Below are 22,331 nucleotides of genomic sequence, written 5' to 3'. Positions count from 1 at the left end.
TACAAAAATGGGGGGCGCTAAAAATAATTTATTCTCAAAGTGGGCAGTAGACTAAATAAGTTTGGGAACCACTGATCTATAGCGTATCTTTCAGAGACCGCATAGTCATGTTTTCAGATCGCATCGGCACGTAGGTACGCACCACAACACAACATACTATTAAACAACATTCATCGCATTTTTTGTATCCAATCCAAATCGTAGGTGCATAATGGCTTAAATAAAATTTTCGTACATTGCGTTTTTGATCTTGATCGCATTGTTCACATCCAAATTGTTGACAAACTTTGACAACGTCAGACATGAGTGACGTTCATGCTCTATTCTAGCATGACAATGAGAAAAATGCGTTAAATGGAACGGTTTCATAATGAAAACTCATTCTAACATTAAAGTATTAATTCAAACCGCACCGTTTTATTATATTTCTATATTTCTTGCGGAATACATTATCAATTTATGCAATAGGGGACTAATACTGAATCCTTAAATACAAGTAAATTAATGAGTAAATCTTTTTAAAATCAAACTGTTTTAAGCAAATAATAACCGCGTTCTCATAGACTCAAACTTGTTTACGCATCCATCGACTAATTCCCACGTATGTTATTAGCACAATAGACCGTCGAGCGTCGACAGGTCTCTGAAATTATGCTTTATGCATCGTTATAGGTCAATAGTTTATAATTACTGATGCATTGTTTAATGTTGGCACACGGTGTGCATCCTATTGACATCCTGCTGGAATGTAGCAGATAATGCAGGTAAACTGCGAATTAGATAGCTGTATGTGGTTGTGTATCGCTAATTTTTATTTAATACATTTCGCATTTAAACATCCTAGATAGTATTTGAGACAATTCGTACAATGACAAAGTTTATTAGAGTGTATTAAGAAGATTATGCCCCGTACCCCTGAGAAATTGAATATGAAATTAAAAAATATCTACTGCCGAGATTCTATTTAGCAAGTGTTAACTGACAAGGCAGATAACCAGCGACCTCGGTCAGAATATTTCATTCAGTGAAGAAATTAACTGGCAGAAGAAGCATTCCGAATTGGATTTATTGACAAACTATCATTGAAGTTCAATTCAAAACAGAGAACCTTTTCTGGTGTGGGTTTGTCTCAACTCTGTTCATAGAATCCATAGTCCAACATAAACGTTTCACATGTTTCAAATGCCTTGACATGCCTATGTTGCAGCTGTAGATGCTGGCTACACAGGAGTTGTAGAAGTGGGAAAAAAGGTGGTGACTCTCGCAAATAAAAATGTTGTGATAATAAAATTGTACATACTTTCGACTTCCGAGATGCTGCCATTCTGTCTGTCAGGGTCGTCTCCATCCGCGCTGGTCTCGATGACCGCGCAGCATCCGGTCGAGGGGTTCCCGTGCACGCAGAAGAGGACCCGTCTGCCTTTCGCCGGACTGTCTGTGCCGTATGTCGCTTTGCCATCTTTGAAACTGGAAAGAAGGAGATGTTACGTTAGTTTTTGAGGAAAAAATAGAATTAACTTGTGAGGAACTGCAGGCCGATGGAAAGGCCCAGTTCTAGATAAGGTCCATACCAGGCCGCTTTAGTATTAGGTAAGGAGTGCTTAGAATCATGTGATTTGAGATACGCCATGGATCATTTTCACGCTGTGTCAATGGGGCATCTTATTTCAACATGAGCGTCTATAGGCTTAAAATAGAACTATGATAAACATAGAAAGTTGGTAAACAAATCAATAGGCTGTATTTTATGTTGTAAAAACAGAGTGTGTGGTTTTTTTTTCTCTAAAGTTTAATTGACATCAAATGTTTAATAAAATGCGATAACGGATTTTAAATCATTTTATTACATAGAGAAATGTCTCATTTTATAGGCTCTTGGCATACATTGATTGGAAACAAACTTCCGGCAATTAGTGGGTTTTAAAAATTATAAAACCGGTTTTGAACGCATTACGATTGGGTACCCTTCTAACTATCGGATTCAATTATTTAAGGGAATAAATATACAATACATTAGGATTTTTTTTTTCAAAATAATGCTTCCTCGTAAAGAATCAAATGTCGGCGCAGGCGCATGATCGGGAAAGCCAACCCCGCTTAACAGGATAAGGCAAGGCAGAAGAAGAAGAATAATGCTTCCTCGGAAGTAGTTTTATTTTAAAATTGATTTTACGGATGCTTGTTTTATTCTTGCCAAGTATAAAGTAACAAGTATGCTTAAAATCAATTTGTATGGCCTTTGCACTAAGCATAACTTAGGTGGCAATTGTCAAGACAAATTACTTTCCAGACACATGCACAATGGACGCACATTTCGCAACCTTTTTTGTATTCCTAAATTATATTGTACAGTCAATCATAATGCTTTAGTCGTCATATAATTTATTCAACTTTACACCAGAATAAATGAAAACTACACGAACACCAAGTACGGATCAGTGAAGTGCCATTTAATTGTCATTTACCTCTAAATTATAAATATTCAGAATGCTGTAACATTCCACGGTCATTAATAATACATGCTGTACTTTTTTGGGCGATCAATTTGCATTTCTTGAAAGGATCGCACGTCTGACATCCATATAAAGGTATTTGACTTACGAATAAGACCTTGCTTGATAGATTGATGATGAGACGAGTATAATAAAGTTTAAAACACCCGAGACAGATTACGACCACGATCAATGGCGAATGCCTGCAAGTGTTGTTAACGTTGAAAGCGTTTGGCATGATAGAGAGAATCTGTACATAACAACTATTCACAAATTCTGTTCATCGTCTCTATTGTAATCAGAAGCGTGTCTTTCTAAAGGCTCAGGTGTTTCCCATAAGGATTAAATAAAAATATTGGCTGATATAGCTCGCAGAATTGCTAAAATCCAGTGGCAGTGGGCGGGACACATAGCTCGTAAAGACGATGGTCGTTGGGGCAGGAAAGTTCTCGAGTAGCGACCACGGGCTGGAAGACGTAGCGTGGGCAGGCCTCCTACTAGGTGGACCGACGATCTGGTAAAGGACGCGGGAAGAGCCTGGACGCGGGCAGCGCAGGACCGTTCATTGTGTAAAATCTTGGGGGAGGCCTTTGTCCAGCAGTGGACATCATTTGGCTGAAACGAACGATTGGCTATAAGATTTTCTAAATCAAGTATTACCGTGCCATCGCAAAAGGATTGATGCCTCACTTTAGACTATAGAAATAAAAATTGTTTATTTCGTCCAAAATCCTCAGAAGTACAGATGGATCAGAGCTAGCGCTTAGAAGTGTTTTTGTTGTGACAGTCGAAGATCAGCGAGACGTCATAATAATGTCAATATCCCCCTGCCATGCCGCTCCCATACTTCAAGCAATGACTCACTATACCAATATTTTCCGCAGTTTAAATGCTATTCAGATTCAGCACAAAATAACTAGGTAGAGGCTAGCTCGATCATATTTTTCAATATTCCCACCTCTCGTTCCCACCACTGCACCTCCTGTGTAGCCAGGACCTACTGCTTGACCGCCATAAAAACCCAAAAAAGAAGGTCAAGTTTGTCCCGAGGGAAAGTTAAACTGTCATTGGATCCGCAACGAAATTAATCAGAAGAACATAGGAGTTCGAAAATTAAGGTTCGACTTTCCTCCATTGCAAAGCGGATGACAGGTGACAAACCTTTAAGAAAAGATATGCACCACGGACAATAAATATCAATTAAGGGGGCCTATCTTATGAGCAATTAGCTACCTGCCAATAATATTTTCTCATATAATATGATCGCTTGATCATATTATTATATGAGTCCATGAGTAGGGAAAATGAAATACACATGTCCGCAAATTGCAGCAGGACCGTGGAAAAACCGCTAAGTCTGTCAACAGCCTTAGTACATAATTTCAAATGATGCCCGTTCAGTGAATGCGTGCATATTCATTTCTTGCGAACAACAAAGCAATTTGTGCAGATCTGTTTGCGCTGCAGTAATAGATGCGTAAAATACATAATGCGAGCCAATCACCATGATTGTCAACGGTGTTTTTATGGTGGACGATTCCTAGTTTTCCATAAACTGATTTAGAAGTACAGCTAAGGTACATTTTCAACTTATTTCTATGACTAGAAACCGGTAGCAAAATATATCTCTAAAACTTTTGAACGGAGAGAACAAGATAGTGTGGAATACAAACCCCATTTTCGAAAGCGACCTTTTTGAGAAACCCAAAACTCTAAAATCACAAACCACTACTTAGAATCGGCAAAACCGCAACATTAGTAATGTCGTAAGAAGAGTTATATTTTTTGTTTCAATTTGACAGGCCGGAAGAAACTTAACATTTTGATAAAATAAAGGTTTTTTAATTCACAACGAGGAAGCTTTTGGCCCGTAAGTAACCGGCATCTCAAAATTACTAGTATGATAGTAAAAATATTATTTTTCTTTAGTAGGCAGCAATACTTAAGTTTCTATCCGCAAATACATTGTACTTATTTGGATAGACTGACGCAATTTTACCGTTCACAGGCGACGAAGAATATAAGTAGACATATTATTTAAATCAATTAAATGAATATTCATGTTAGTTAATAGTAAATAATAAATAACCAAAACGCGCGATGATTACATCAATCATCTAATTGGACATAGAATTACCAATTATTATTTACGTGCTACTGATACGCCCAAGGTGATGTGAACAATCAAACATTATCTTGTACACTTTATGTGATACATTATAATACTATGTCGCATAGATAAGGCACCATCGAGATGATTGTGAGGAAAATATTTGAAAAACACATAAATGATATTGATCTAGATAAACTATAATATGCATCGGGAACAAAGTTCTACTCGTAATACAAAATGAAAGACGACATCTTGACATTTTAGTAGGTACAGTCGTCGCGGAATGAAAAGGTTCGTCACCTTAGTGTCGGTTTTCGCTTGCACTAGGTACTGTAAGAGTCAAACCTGCCAACATATCCGTGCAAGAAACAGTGCTGCTAACATTTAAATAAATATGACGTTTGCTAACGAATAAGGTTTTGCTTGTTTATTTTTTTATCCCATCAGTGCAATGCAATGATGACATTGACCAATTGACAATAGTTTTTTTTATTTAATAGAAATAATAATGGCAGGTTGAACCAACAAGAAGGTTTTAGTTTATCAATCATAATAATCTTCTTGACAAGATAAATCGTCAAACAACTTTGAGCTGAATAATTTTGTACTTTACTGACGAACATTTAAAGATTATTTAATTTTCTCTAACTCGAGATTATTCTGTAACATAGTTTCAAAAGGTAATATGTGCTCGCGATTCGTTGAAGGAATCAATTTGAAAACTGACGAACCTTTTCATTCCGTGACTGTACAATAGTTGGAGGTTCAATCCCGTCAATAATATTATTCTGATTTCTGTGATAACACAGGTACATCATAATAAGAAATGTCAAAGAATGATATATTCTGGACTAGGCAGAATTTACAATGATATCACTGCCTCCAAATTACAAAAGGAAAAGTAACTTAGGCACAATTTTACAGAGATGCCTCCAAAATTATTTTGCACTGAAAATGGGGAAAACTAAGTTATTTATTGGAATAAACGCCGAATGAAAAACAACTTTCATAATTACCCGGTAGTAATTCTTTATCGATAACATTTTCAGAATTCTATACCGGCAAACATTATTCATGAACCATTAAAACCGTGAAATAAATTAGTGAAGGTAAACAATTTCTAGATTACTTATCAAAACCTAACTCAAGGGTACGCTTCGTCGCATAACAATCTGTGTCAATTAGTATTAGTCACAATAATTAATTCGATATTAAAATACCTCGCAGTGCCTTTGAATCGGACCATTAATCCATTTTACACGCCATTATATTATTATTATGCAATTTTATTACGACTTAGTTTTATTATGTGAATATGGTATGTGACACGAGTACGAATATGTTAAGATTGGCTGTAGGTTAATATAAATTCAGCTTTTATGATTAATCTAGGGGCGCCTCGTACGCGTGGATCCCGTTTTACCCCCTTAGGGGTGGAGTTGCGTAAAATCCTGTCTTAGCGGATGCCTACGTCATAACATCTACCTGCATGCCAAATTTCAGCCCGATCCGTCCAGTGGTTTGGGCTGTGCGTTGCTATGAGGTCTCACAGTACGCGTGGACGCGCAGAGTGACATACGAACCAGTCACAGAGCTCTATTCAACGCTGTGCATTCGATTTGCTGCTTCACTTAAGCAAGCAGACATTGACAGTGGGGCGCCACCGTCAATACCGGATCGCTGGTTCCGATTTTTGCCATGTTGGAAACCATATAGTTGAACGATGGTAGCACCCCCCTGTCATTGAGTTTGGTGGGACAGTTCAGCGTGGGTCATCTATATGGGAGTGGCACGAGAGGGGTGACATTGACATGTTATTTATGACACGACAGAATTACAAATCAGAGCCCCGATTACGATAATTTTTAACGTCTACAATCCAGACACGCTTCTCGATTCTGCGATACGATTGGTCGTTCAACAGCGTACGTCAGCTGTTTTGACCAATCGTATCGCAGAATCAGAAGCGCGTCTGGATTGGAAACGTTAAAAGTTACCGTAATCGGGGCTCTGAAGTCTTGCTGACTTTGACGTTTGATGTCTTAAAAACACTCATGACCCGCTCCCATACATCAGGTACTGACTTAGGTAAGAGATAGACCTTTAATAAACAAAGAAAGTTAGGTTTTATTATGTTGTCAATCAGTGATAACAAAATACAATGGAGTACCGAAACACGAGTCTCGAAACTGTCGTGTTCTCAATAAATAAATAAATAAAATCTTTGGACAATTTCACACAGCGCCAGCTAGCCCCAAAGTAAGCAACTTAATGCTTGTGTTATGGGTGCTAGCTTAATGGATATACTACATATTTACTTTTTTTTTTAAATACATAAATATTATACATAGTCACACCCAGACCCGTCACATAAATTAAAATTCATCATTTCAATTTCTGCCCGGCCGGGAATCGATCCCGGGACCTCTCGGCATAGTAGTCCGTTCTGAACCACTACACCAAACGGCCGTACTCAATAGTACATTGTACTAAAATACATATAATAAAATATTTTAATGGACTCTCCTGCTCCTATAGATCAAACAACACCTCGAAATGTTTTCTGTTTTATAATAACTGTACAGAACGAGTTTCTAGAACTTCTACTTCATCATCATCTCAGCCATAGGACGTCCACTGCTGAACATTGCTTTCCATGTTGCCCGGTTGGTAGCGGCCTGCTTCTTCTCTAACTTCTATTTATGAAAGAAAATGCTTTGCTACATGTTGTTGCCTTAGCCTAGGCGCAGACCACCGACTTTTAGTTGGCCGATAGTTGGGCCCGCTTCTAATTAACATTTGTATGAAGAATCGGCCGATACCAAATCGGTGTAATGTGAGCACTTTCACACATGTCCATACTGATTAACAACCCCACCCAACTATCGTCCAACTCTTCACAAACAACTAACTTCACAAAAAACTCAAAAAAACAATAAAAGTTGGTGGTCTGCGCCTAGACTAAAAACTTGAAAAATTCGTACGTATCGATTTGTGTGAAGCCTTTTTTTTCATATTCGAATACAAGTTACTAACATAATCTAGAAACGACTAGAATCACGTTTGTCACATTGTTTTGTGGATTATCCACGTGTGTTCGCTCCTAAATACCGCTCTACCGCAAACAATCGCTTCGACGCGAATCGAATTGTTCTGCTGTCTGTTGGATGACCTCAGCCATTCATTTTAGACAGGCTAAAGTTAGTGATGGGAAAGAACTAAGTTTTCGAAGTCCATTATAAACAGATTCTATGACTTCGATTTTTTCGAACGCTCAAGGCTCTTTGTAACTGAAAAGTTGTCATAATACTTAAATGTGTGAGTATAACTGTAAAGAATGTTCTAGTTTTCTTGTATAGTTCAAAACAATGCAATATTCGTCAAGGTAAATCAGTCATCATACCTATTTTAGCTAATTAGTTAATTCATAATTAAATAATGTACCTACTTAAATCTTCCTTCTTATTCAACGTACATACTACTGTTATTATTAGATTTAAGCTTACTACTCAAAAAAGTTCAGTATTTTCAGATAAATCGGATAAGGCTTTAAAAATTATTGAAAGGACTTGAAACTCTGTTGAAACGAAGCTGAAAGATTCAAGTCTTTCCCAACACTAGCGGAATTCATACGAGTGTTGGGCTATTTTTCAGTTTTTCACTACTCGCTTTTCAGTCGCGCAGTATTCAAGTATAACACTAATCTGAGGTATTAATGTTTCTAGGACACATACCTAGGTGTAGTTATCCATATCCATAACCAGGCATAACGAGGGCAAAGTAATAATATTACGAGAAATATCATTACTGTTAGGTAAAATCTAGCGTGGCTTTTCCATTGTTTATTTAATTTAACTTTGGCCTTTGTTTTAGTTGTTTTCTGTCAATAGTTATCTAGAACTAACCGTAAATAGTTTACTGGTCGATGACGGCACACCTCTTTTTGTGCAACTCGTCCTCAATTGTTTAGTGTATTCTACCCGATTGCCAATTAAACAATCGAAATTCATTTAGCAAACTGCTAACGTGAACACCCTGTATTCATTAATTACTTCCTTCGTTAATTTATCCAGTTAGTAACAACTTGATCTAATATTTTTAAATTTTTACTAGAGTAGGTATACTAGAGTAGCTATTCACTTGTTTAGATGCTGTATCTCGCATGCGTATGGTCACAGATTAGTGTCCATAATCTGTATACATATAGATGACCCACGCTGAACTGTCCCACCAAACTCAATGACAGGGGGGCGCTACCATCGTTCAACTATATGGTTTCCAACATGGCAAAAATCGGAACCAGCGATCCGGTATTGACGGTGGCGCCCCACTGTCAATGTCATAGATAGGACAGTTCAGTATTTTGGAACTATATTTACACTTTTGAAGTTTCAAGATTGATTAGTTACCTACCCAGGTTGTTTTGGGATTTGTAGTAATTCGAAGCAAACGCATAGGAAACTTATAATTTTACATGCCAATAAGGAAGCTGTTTATTTTACACTTTGGACTTTGTACGTGCATGTAAAGTATTTAAGTAACCTGTATTAAAACAACTTTTTTTTAATAAATTAGACTTTGTATTCTTCGATGAAGATACTTTGTATTAGCAGATTTAACTTGAAACTTTGACCCTGGGTGAGTTAATGCAATAAAAATTACGATAATCCGACCGAAATAAGTAAAATACTCGTATAATTGATATTATCGAGCTTCTATCGAGATTATTATTAGTTTCGCTAGTTACGTGAGATTTATGTGACTTTATACAATAAAAATCTACATATAAGTTATGAAAGTTACATTTTCTATGGGTTGCATCATTTCTACGCATGCATTTACCTGTTACAGGAAAATGAAAATTATCAGATAAAAATCAAATTATAATTCTCTTCGAAAACGATTCCGTTTGATACATCGCCGCATTATCAACAAGCCTATCGGTAGGCGATATCGTGTGTGTAATCGAGATCAGACTAAAAAAAATATTTATGTCATAAAATAGCTCCTATTTCAAGCACATAAGATACCACGGTATAGCTCGAGGTGCTACCGATACCTCATGTCGAAAACATCAAATTGTTTGCTTACACCGAGCAAGTTTATTGACCTATTTTCGACCTTCATTGGGGTCTCTTATCAGCTAAACGTGTCCGGCACTTGACTAAAACTTGATGACATAAGTTTAACATGAACAGACTATTTTAAAATACCTATAGAGATACCAAGACCTGAAGAAATCATGGCAATATCCACTCAAATTTAGTTTTGCCAAATTGGAAGAATTTCCTGGAAAAAATAAATGGATGAGCGAGGGCTCTCAACTTCTTTTGAAATGATTAGATAGTAGGTAATTGGTATGACAATAAGTATGCTTGTTATATGATTATTGGCATACAAACTATGTAAAATTCCTTCAAATTCCTAAAGCTATACTATTTGTTGTGGTGAACCAGTTCTTAGCTAAATGTTAGGAACTGGTTCACCACAACAATGTAGCCGTCCTCGTCATGAAATTTAGAATTATTTTTATACAATAACCAATCAAACATATTCATTCATATCTCAAAAGGTCATTCTTATAACCGCACTAGTCAAATTACTCGGTCATTTTCCAATTATGTCATTGTTAAATATGCTAACAATGCACAATAAACCACTTTCGTCAATGGCCCGGCCCCCATAAAACTATATCGATGTTATGACGTCCATTATGTCATACATAAGTGACATAATGTAAAACAACATGACGTGTTTGGATGTTTACGAAATACCGTCCGCTGTATTGAGCTAGGATGTGTAAACAGTCATGTTTTACATGATAGTCAATACTTTAGTCAATTAGAAAACTAGGGTTTTGATAGAACTGGATAAGATCGTTAGAATCTGCTAGAAGAAGGTGGTGGACATATCCACACGTGGTGAACTTTACTGGATGGAGAGAAAGACTTTTTGAACAAGCAGAATTCTAGTCAATACTTTAGTCAATTAGAAAACTAGGGTTTTGATGAAACTGGATGTCATCGTTAAAAAGCTGCTAGAAGAAGGTGAGGGACATATCCACGTGGTGAACTTTACTGGATGGAGAGTAGACTTTTTGTACAAGCAGAATTTTGATTCACATACGAAATCGTATACGAATCCCTATACAGGGTGGAAACGATAAGTGATCTCACTCGATAATTTCTAAACTATACAAGATATCAATAAACTAGTTACTGATCCTGAAAGTGGTTCATGAGCTTTATCAAACGGTATTAATAATAGGTTACAGAATAAACTGGATCTATCCGAAAATTCAATGTTTCCAGCTTCCATACATTTGGTAAAGTCACGTTATTTTAAAAACTACACATGATATCGTAAAACTGATTACTGATTCTAAAAGTGCTTTACGAGCTCTATCCAATGGTATCAATAATAGGTTACAGAATAAACTGGATCTATCCAAAAATTCAATGTTTCCTTCTTCCATACATTTAGTACTACCACAGTCATGACACTCGTCTCTTGACAATATTATAGCAAGTAAAGCCTAAAACCAATGTTTTCCATGAATAATTTAAAATTAGAATCAATTCACGAGTTTATTTTAAGAGTTTATTATTAAATAAAAAAAAAAATACATTTCTAATATTGTGTGTCTGGCATACATTTAGTATGGAAGCTGGAAACATTGAATCTTCAGATAGATCCAGTTTATTCTGTAACCTATTATTGGTACCGTTTGAAAGAGCTCATGAAGCACTTTCAGGATCAGTAGCCAGTTTTTCAATATCTTGTATAGTTTAGAAATAATCGAGTGAGATCACTTAACGTTTCCACCCTGTATAGATGGAATTTGAGTGCTCTTTCCCACCTGGTTCTTGCCTATCCATGGTCCATCCGAGAGTGTTAAATAGCCTATGGATTTTCACCACGGAAACCAATACCAACACAACAGTACCATGTCCAGGGTCTAAAGTAAACACAAAAGATACGGAAAAACCTCGATACAAACACGTGCAGAGGCGGCAACGCTTCAACTTAAATAGCTCAGAAAAATAACGGAAATCATCCTGACGTTTGGGAGGTTTTAAGTACATATTCTAGCATCTAAGATAATGAAAAATAATCGTTATTCTAATCCTAGAAAGATCTAATTAGAATCATTGATGCAATATAATCTTATGCTTACATCATTTACCAACTTTATGCATTGCATTATATTCCAATTATTGTGCTAAAACGTGGCTCTTATGTATCGCCGATGATATAATTTACAATCACTTACCACTCGAGTGGTTGAGTCGAGTCTTTAAGCACGTGTTTTCTTAATTAACGTAAAATGTGTGCCAATAATAATGAATGATGCATCAACGTCGTTTCATTAACAAGGTACCTACTGAAAGAAAAATTGAGTCATTTTCTCAGATGCAAAAGAGATACTCACAGCAACAAGGGTTTGGTATCTTCAGTCATTTTCCAAAGTCCACTGTGTCACAGAATACAAATATTAGATCACAATCACAGGTCAAAGTGTCACCCTCGTCAGAACCACAGGGTGCATATGATGTCAGTAGGGCGACATGGAACGTACTAATTCGAAACGTATCGGCGAGTTTATCACTATTTATCGTGCACTGGCGCTCCTTGCTATTACATTAATAGATAACGACTACTGTGCAAATACTACCGCCGATAAATCACTAACATTAGTAAGCCTAATCATTGTACGTCTGTGGCAGGGTAAGTGACAACTGAGGCTTCTACTCAGGTAATGCTGATTCGTCCTGTTATTTGATGATAACGCTTATTAAAATACAACGTTTACCAAGAGAATGTTTGCGTTCGCATTAGTTGGCAGCTTGTTTACTTTATTTGAAGGTTGCAATGCGTTGTTGCTTGATCGAGTTCCTTCTTTCACAATATTTTTCACGAAAACAAACCTGTGATTGGTCACCGTTGGTGTATGAAACCACGGTAATATGTACTATCATACAGTATTGTAACTTCTTTTATACGGACGAAAAGCGAGCTTTCCTTCGAAATTCAAATCTCGGTATGCGCTCGACATGCAAAAGTCGCGAATGTGCCACAGTAATAAACGGACGATGTGTTGTTTTTTAAACAGTAAGCGCTCTTATTTTTTATAAAAATAATTACACGTACCTATTTATACAGGGTGTTAGGTAAATGGGTTTATAAGCCGACACTAGCCGACACCGACAGATTTGTATGAAAATTAAAATTATTAAAATGATGATAATAATTTTCTGATTTCACCATACCATTTATAAGCACATGTTAACATGGGCTAGTGTCGGCTTATAAACCCATTTATCTAACACCCTGTATAATATCAAGCATTTTGTACGCCTCAGTCGAGGCGCATACATTTTATGGTCTTAAAATAAGATTTGTTACTAAATCTTGATACAAATATATTTTTTTAATTAAATCTACTAATCACAAAACAACATGCATTTTTATCCTATTTCATTCGCAAAGTATTTTGTTTGTCAAAATAAAATAAAAATTACATTCACAAAACTAGATAGAAATTCTAAATAGGCAGATGTAGGTAATGAAAATAGGGTCTGCAGGTGGGCAGCCCTATCGCATGTTGTCATACCGTGACGTACCGCGCGGCTGTTGACATTTATTTCAAAAATATGGCCGAGTTGGAATACTGTATAGATAGCATTACCGTGATGAAACTGAACTCTTGCTTCAGTATTGAATTTCTGCATTTTTAACTTTGGATCGAGTTTTAAGCGTCCAAGACGTTTCAGAATTTATTTTCTTCTAAGAAACTTCATTAGTTACTACTAAAAAGACTAAATTCCCAAATCTTGAAAACCGTGATTTAACGGCCAAAATTTGAGATTAGGGACGGCCATGATGTTACAGGGTTATCCATTGTTACCAGGAGACGCTGTAAATTATGAAATAGCAGTCCCCGAGTATGGTTTGATGAAAAATTTAAAATCTCATACTCAAAGGGCTAACAAGCAATACCCTATTATGAATAAAAAGTAGACACAGTAAGTAAAATATGAAATCATAACTCGTACTATAAAGTCGTCTACCGGAACTTAAATATCATAAGCAAACGTTTACATAACTTATCAGCATTGGGGCATAATACAAATAAACAGACTAAATAAGGTTGAAGACGTGTGTGAGGATTGTGATGTAATAAAAATATTTCAAGTAAAATTAGTAGGTATGCTTCTACAATTCTTATAGGAAATCGATAAAGAATAGATGTGAAAAGAATGAAATCCCTCGTTTCCTATCGGTGTTTTGCTTTCTTGACTTTAACAGTTTGTTGCGGGTTCGAGTCCAGCATGGACAAGAGTAAGTATGATAAGTACGAGCATTTAACTGGACTCATGAACGTTTAGTCATAGTAGTCAATCCGTCACAACTATGTAAGAGGCAGCGTGCAGCGTCGAGAAAGTAAATAGGTAATTTTACCTAAGTTTGAGCCTAATTTTCTATATTCTGAATCTAGACAATATGGTGGGACAGTTGGAACAATCTATCTTATAGTTCTTCACATGGAAATATTTAAGACCTTATACAAACACGAGCGGTTTCTAGATGGTTCTCATTGGCGAGGTACAGATGTGATAACCATGCGGTTATGATTTGAAGTAAATGTACGAGAACTATCCAACAACCGCGCGACTATCGCTGTCTGAAGTTCTGAACTAGGCCTAAATGTCCCAACTATTCAAAGCACATTCGTCCCGAAAACGGTTCGTAGCCGTATTTATTTAGGAAAACCAACTCGAGGCGGTGGATGCCGTGGATGTCGGAGTCTAGTCGGAGTGTTCTTCGTGTGAAACTCCGTACCGCAAAGCACACTTATCCGCACCGTGACGTAAGAGTAGGCGCACACCGTTGATTTTTAGTTGGCCGATAGTTGTGCCCGATTTTAATTTGTATGAAGAATCGGCCAAATCGAATCGGCGTAGTGTGCCGCACTCCCATACATGCCCATACTGATCAACTGCCCGACTAAACTATCGGCCGACGAAAAATCAACGGTGTGCGCCTACTCTAAACGCCTCGCCTCACGACAAAAGGCGATACGGTGTTGATCCCTTTCCGGGTTGATAAGTGTGCTATGACCTTTATGCAGCTACATAGTAGCCGAAACAGGCCATGACTAGTATGCAATTATGGACTTAATAACTACTAAGTATAATGATAAGATATTCATATACCTACTTATCACCTCATCCAATCCGCACTGGCTGCTATTGACCTCGATTGTATGTAGGCAATAGATTATTGATAATGTACTTTATGGCTTATCAGTGTAAAATTAATTGATTAATTTTAATTGATTGAATACTAAAATTAAAATATTTTATTTTTGTGTGTAATTGGAACAGTGTTGATAAAATGTTTAGACTCTATCTTACTAATATTATAAATGCGAAAGTTTGTGTGGAAGTCTGGATGTTTGTTACTCTTTCACGCAAAAACTACTAAACGGATATTGATCAAACTTTACAGTATTACTGTTTATAGCCCAGAATAACATCTAGGCTATAATTTATGACGATCTGTGACAAACTAAATTTCACCCGGGTGAAGCTGCGGGCAAAAGCTAGTAACAAAATAAATAAATTGTGAATTAATATTTCAGTATCTTAGAAAAGAATAGGTAACAAATTAGTATTTAGGTCAAATTATAAAACTCCTTGGGTGAATTCATAACAATGAAGAAATTAAGAAACCCAGCTGATATGAATTAAAAGTGAGCAGTAAACCATAGATTATTTTTGTTTTTTATTCGAGCTTTATTTGTCAAGGAAATAGTTAACGTACAGCTTATTTATGTTTATCGTCATGTATAAGCAGTGATGGTTGATGATCCATTCGATGCAAAGAGTGTACGATTTGGTATTCATGATCCGTCAGCAGCAAAGTTTATTTATTGCTCAAGGTGAAGGAATTAATGAATTTTAATGTGTATTAGAAAAAAAATAAAGTCTGCTTGACGATATAGATTTTATCAATATTAATAAACAATACCAAAAAATATTTTTCAGACAGTTCATTAATTTTGTCACACTGTTTCTCTAATAAGAAATAAGAACATTATTAAATTAAGTTTAAAAATAAAAGAGGCATATAAGCCTGTAGTAAAAGAATACCTACACTAAATATCCATTGAAAATCAATCCATTGAATAATTACCATCACGGATTGTTATCAAAGAATTTTCAGTCATTGATAATGAAATATAATTTTACATCAAAATACTAATGATGCCAAATACTGATAAAGCTCAGTGCAATAAAATTAAAACAATCAAAAAGGATTTAAAATAATTAGGTTAACATCTAAAAGAGTTGAAGGTAATAAACTCAATAAGTTCTAATCATAAACAACGATGTCCATAATTGAAATCAATTGATAAAAAATATATACTTAGGCTGAGTTGCACCACCCAAATATGACCGTAACTATGACGATAACCAGTGTTTTTTGTATGGAGTTTGACAGATATTTGATGTTTGTCTCAGTTAAAGAAAGATGGTGCAACCCAGCCAAGTGTAAAAAAGTGAAAAAAATATTATTATACCTATGCTAATGTTGTTTATTGTAAAATCCAAAAAAGAATCTGATGTCATTTATAATTTTAAATAATAAAAAATAAAACATACAAAATTTAAACAACAGCCTTGAACTACATGGCATTTTAATAAAAGGAAAACCTTTTTCTTAGATAAATATTTGCCTGTTATTTTACAAATTAGGATATTTTAAATAAATATTTTGTCGAATGGAAAATCCTACATCTGGTGCTGCCTAGTTGGATCATGTTTAAGTGTAGTTGCTTAATTAAACCATACATAGATACATTTTATTACTATGATAAGCAAAAATATTTACGGACTCATCGGAGAGCAAAATTAGGAAAAGTATTTTGTAGTTGGTGGTGTTGTCTGTACAAGACAAATTAAAAGCAGAAATTATTGCCATCTATTTTATGAAATATGTATTCAAGAGGTAACTGTTGAGATACATACCTAAAATTGTTGCTTTATGATGACTTTTTAAAATGAATAATGCTTTAAATTATTTTAAAATTAAATTACTTACATTTTATAATTTGTTAGAACTTACAAAATTCGCAAATTCCTTGAACGCAACGCAACACACCTGTTTATTTTCAATGAATGCAATCTATTGAGACCTGTCAAAGGTCAACCAGGTGAAAACGACCTGTAAAGTGATCCAAAAATGCAAGAAATAACTTACCCATTCATCTTAGTCTGCGATCCTTGCTCCATTATCCTATTTTGCACTAAGCACCCAGGAGTTTCCGACTGTTCTGCTATGTGGTGGGCCTCAACATCCTCCAGGATCGCTGCCCTATCAGCATTCGTCTGGTTCAACTTATCACTCGACAAACTTTTCGACCTATATCTACCATTGATTGGAGCTAAACTTTTATCTGAAAACGCACTCAAACCGTTCAATTTTGTATCGTTTTGGCATTTTTCGTTAATTTTAATGGATGACATTTCGCACTAAACAAATTCGCGCGTACGTCAATGCGAGCTGTCAATCTCAGCTGCGCCGCGTTCCGAACTAACGTTTTGATACAGAATCTTTGCGTTATGCCAGCATCGAACAAAACAATAAAATGCGACCCAATTCGCAACACCGCTATTCGCTTTTGTACCAACAACTTAACTGGTGATATTTTAAACGGCCGAGTTATAACTGGCAAGGATCGCGCGTTGCTTAGCTATTTGAAAAAGTTGGTCAGTTTTTGTGAAGTTGGATTACAGAAACGCTGAAAAGGCATGAAAAAAACCTTTTGTATTCAGCGGCGATTCTTCTTTTGTATTAGATTAAAAACAACGGAGGAAAAAGATAAGAATGAAAACGGAAGTCAAAGAAACTTGGTCCCGAAAATTTTACATGAACCGGAAGTCGGAAATGATTTCAAAATACAGGGCCGTATTGAGGTATGTAACACTGTACTGTATGTAAGTATTTAATGATGATTGATTATATGATTGATTACAATATTTTTTTAAGTGGTTAACGTTTATTTATTTAGTAATCTATTTTCTCTGGTTCTAAAGTAAGTATGCATTATTTTCTTTTTCCGGCGCCTACTTACCTACCTTATTAGCGATTTAATTAGGCTAATCAATTTTCTAAGACTATAATAGAGAAAATATTTAAGTAAAAATGTATAGTCATAATAAATTGAATAGTAGGTAATGTTAATGGTAATAAGTATCGCATAATAATGTTGTGCGATATCCTTATTATAATATATACTCTAATCCACAGGTACAGAATGGAAAAGGTACCAACCCAAATCAACTTTCGTCCATCAGCCCGACGCATACGGTTTTCCGAGCAGCCTGTATCTACAATTGGTGAGTTTCGCAATAATCACGCAATATTCCGATTTGATAACAGTGACAAGCGTCAGTCGTGGGAATTATAATGCTACAGGTAACACGCTGTTTCCGAGGCTGGCCACTTGACCTCAAGTTATACGTGATCTGCATTGACGTAAGCTGTTTGAAAACGTGAATAATTAATTTTACTATTCTGCCTATTTGACAGCGTGTAAAATCGTTACAAATACTTCAGTCGAACTACTTACTAGAATAACTCAAATGCTCGGTCTTTATTTACTGCGTTTTCTGCTTATCAAAGATTTAAACTTACATATTCGACAGATGAATACATTTACGATTTATGAATGATGCTTTTGAGTAAGTACGTCATTAGTTAATTTTAAGAATAAAATTCAAAACTAATGATAGGTACATGAAAAGTTTGTATGTCGTACCTACAATAAAAAAAAGATAAAACTGTTGTCTTCTGCGATATTTTGGAGATTTATTCAAAGCAATTGATCATAATTAGTGTATTATAAGATACCCACATGTGATGTCACTTGTAGTTGGTCATCCGGTCATAACGTAAAACATACCAAGACCCTAATAAGAAATAGACTGCATCAATTCTTCCGTGATCATGGCGCACTCAAAATTGTAACGGATTCTCAAAACTCATCAAAAAAGTAAATTACATTTCACAAATTCACATCGATCACCAACGCGACAATGTTTTTTATTGTTCTTTTCTTGATAAAGGTTTTAAAAAGAACAAGAACGGTTTATACAACGAGCCAACTGATATCTACTTCTATCGAATGATTTGAGAGAGGCTTCACTGCGATTAATTATTATGTTAATTGCGAAGACCAAGCGTGAAATGAACACAATGGGTATTTCATATTATGTTATTAAAAAATATCGTCACAAAATTAGTAATGCACAACTGTGAGACCGTCACGTAATGAACACACAAATGTGTTCGACAACTGCCTTAAAGTCAACTCATGATTTTACCGACAGATGATATTTCAATCTGTTTGTACACGCCGAGTTGTGACTTCATTGTGAATTTGTCAGACGTACGTGCAAACTAATTACATAAACATGACTAAAATTGGACTAAAATGCTAGTGGATTACCACAATTGTTTAAATTTCACACTGAACTAAAATGGTACGACCGTATAACCTGTTTTGTTAAATTTTCTCGACGTACTAAAGGATCTGGGGTACATGCGTGTATAGTCATAGCATGTTTATCATTTTGTTTACCTATTCCACTTGAAAATTAATATTATCTGTATGTATTGTTTGACTAAAATAATTTACCGAAGGACCTGTCAGTTCATAGTCTTGTGCGTAGCGTAATCAGTGTCAATATTATAGGTAGGTACGACTGCAAATTTTCCATACTTATTTTAAAATTAATTAAAGTCTCATTGCCAAATTATATTTTTTCTTTTTTCATAGGAGGGCAGGTCTGAAAGTGATATCTAAAGAAAGCTAAAATAGCGCTCAGAAGGAAGGAAACAGACAGCACTTTTTACGACAGTGTTATTTTCTAAATATACCTAAGTATTTTAGTTTGCTTGCCAATAGCACAGCCACTAGTTACATTATAAGCTAGGCGATTCAAAAATAACCTCCTATCTCCATATCGGTTGACCGGACACCGCAAACATGCATTTATTGGGAGTGTGAGAAATGTAAACTTTGATATGACACCGCGTCACTTGCCACAAATCGACGTACAATTTGATAATATAATAACAAAACACGAATACCTAGACATGATACACGTGTAACACATAAAATTACATTGTTAAAAATATGTTCTTGTACTTACATTGTACTTTAAGGGACTCATCCAAATAAATAATATCATCTAGATTCCTAATAACTTTCTTATGTTGTTTCGCTAAGCATAACTACATGTTACTAGTGATTCTGACCTTGCACTGTTCTCCAGATTCCTGACGATCATAATGGTTTTCTTGACATCCTCCATTTTATCACACTTTCACAGTCCAAATGAGAGAGCACAATGATTAACGACTACCCGGCACAGGTGTTTAAAAGTATATGAATGTAAACGTTATCAGTTTTGTATCATAATAAACCATGTGTTTTGCTACTATTTCATCCAACCTGAAGATGAAGGTATTATAGCAACACTTTTTGAATATAGACGGGTACTTTTTATGCGCTGTTATAGACCATTTTTATGACTACCCTACTTACAACAATATTTTGCTGACACGGATATTTTTTATCGAATTTTTGGTACCTAACTTGAAAAGGACTACCCGAAAAAAACTTGATTGAACCATAGCTTAATCTACGCAAGTGGAGGACGCGCGAACTGTAATTATTTTAATCAAAAAGAGATTAAAAACATACTTAAAATTCTACGTACAACAAAAAATAGTTTTTGTCACATTACTCATCAGATAATCGTAGCAATTAAGATCACGGATGATTGAATGCTGACCCACAAAGAAGCCAAAAAACCATGGTCATTGCAGATTGCTTTTTATGGTACTTCTTATCTTAATTTCCACTCATTTAAAGATTCAGCGTAAACACTAGCCTACTCATTTACTTACTGACTCATAAAAGAAAAACAGGAAAGATTATAATGCTTTTCTTAGTCAAATTCAAATAGTTTATTCAGTAAGTAAGCTTTTCCAGGGCACTTATACAACAAATAAACGTCCCAAGGTATATTACCTTGCCCTACCACCACTTCGGGACAACATACATGTTATGGCCTGGTGCTGAGATGAAGTGGTGGAAAAAATTCAGCCTTTTTCTAACTAAACTTAATTTATAACTACATGACACGTAACAAGTGTGCGAGCTTGGCAGGTAAAGTCCACGCACTCTTGTGCGTAAATAAGCGTATACTTTATAGTATCCTTCTTTCATAAGGATTTTGTTAGACGTTGTTACAAGCAATGCTTGTTACAATTTGGGTAATGCAAAAGATAGTATCATTTAAGTCTCAGACTTTTTATAATAATATTGAAATGCGCATTTGCAGACAGACATTCTGACCAGATTTTTCTTAACATGACCCAAGGAAGTACTTTGCATATTTGTCGTTCGTATTCATTCCTTATCGGAGCACGTCCAAAAACAAGATCAAGAGACGCGTAAGATAACTCTGTTTAACGTATAATTTCTGGTAGCATACAATTGCAGCCACACACAACAGCGCTGAGTTCATATTTCTGAGAACATTCGCAGTACATAATTTGTTTATTCTGCGTGAAATCCGAGGATACAACAATGGTGATGCGTCGCGCTCGCGGATCTGCGCACGCGTCGCAGCCAATACAAAGAGGAATGACAACAGAGACCGCTAATCCGACGTTAATCGTGTTTGTTATAAAGTTACTGACATAACAAAGTATTATAATGGAATCATGTTACCAAGTTATGTAAAGCACGTACCTACGTCGTACATCGAGCTAAACACTGTATTTAATTTTACTACGACTTTTTAATATTGTGTTTGCTGCTGGTATAAAATACTATGTATTGTTTTATACATTAACTTTTACTTGGTAATATCAAATAGTAAGGCATGATAATTTGTAACAATAAATCGTCTTTTTCCAAGAGAACGATAAAATTATTAAATATGCAAAATATGTTATTACACAACATTTTAAACCAATTTATTTACTATTAAAACATTAAACATTTTTATAAATACATAAGTAATAGTATAAGTATATTAGTACTTAGTAGGGCCCTGTGTTATTAAAAGTTTCAAAATGCGCGGGAGAATTTTAATAAATTAATAAATTATACCTATTGAAGAAATGTAAGATAAAATAAAATAAAATAAGTAAAATAAAATCCAAATGAGGAAAATCTTAACCCACACATTTCATGGGGCCGATGGTTCCATTACCCCATGGCGTGTTGGCCAAGAACGTTACATTTTTATGCAACATGGTGCGTATGGATCGCGTGGAAACGAAAGTGAATTACACAATTAATGAATGGTTCAACCAATTACAGCAGCGGTCAATTCTGACACTGTTCGAAAATTATACATGGTAGGTATGATGATAGTACTACATAAGTTAATTCCGTAAAATGTTATTCTGTACTAAGAGGACTCTACTAAAAATCTACAATACCTCCTGATCTGATATTAAAATCTCAGCATTTAGATACCTACTTTCACTACTTTCTTTATGAGGAATGTTACTAGAGTTCTGGGTACAGATCCCATAATTTTCTTCTAAGTATAGTTTTTGAGAAGAATATTTTCTCGCTCTACTCTCATCTATTCTGTGGACTCAAGCATCGACCTCTTGAGGCACTCTTCATT

At 35.5% G+C, this 22,331-nt stretch overlaps 1 protein-coding gene across 5 annotated transcripts in view; it reads right to left on the bottom strand.

The window, feature by feature from the left end:
- LOC114353552 (zinc transporter 2) overlaps positions 1–20,158 on the bottom strand; it is a 36,455-nt gene extending 16,297 nt beyond the window's left edge. For 2 of the 5 annotated variants that reach the window (XM_028305597.1, XM_028305596.1), the window contains exons 1-2: positions 16,873–17,222; positions 1,301–1,467 (exon numbers count right to left, since the gene is read on the bottom strand). In XM_028305597.1, the coding sequence (XP_028161398.1) occupies positions 1,301–1,467; positions 16,873–17,138 (433 nt within the window). In that variant the 5' untranslated portion in view covers positions 17,139–17,222. Of the gene's footprint in view, positions 1–1,300; positions 1,468–12,037; positions 12,302–16,872; positions 17,223–19,172; positions 19,221–19,935 lie in introns of those variants that run through there. The other 3 variants (XM_028305598.1, XM_028305599.1, XM_028305600.1) reach the window with 3 other exon arrangements.
- Between the last annotated feature and the right edge of the window lie 2,173 nt (positions 20,159–22,331).

The sequence above is a fragment of the Ostrinia furnacalis genome, unplaced genomic scaffold (genome assembly GCF_004193835.3).
Source record: "Ostrinia furnacalis isolate ACB-3 unplaced genomic scaffold, ASM419383v2 OfSCF1743, whole genome shotgun sequence".
Taxonomy (NCBI): Eukaryota; Metazoa; Arthropoda; class Insecta; order Lepidoptera; family Crambidae; genus Ostrinia; species Ostrinia furnacalis.
The sequence above is the reverse complement of the archived record's forward strand: the minus strand, read 5'-3'. Positions and strand labels throughout refer to the sequence as shown.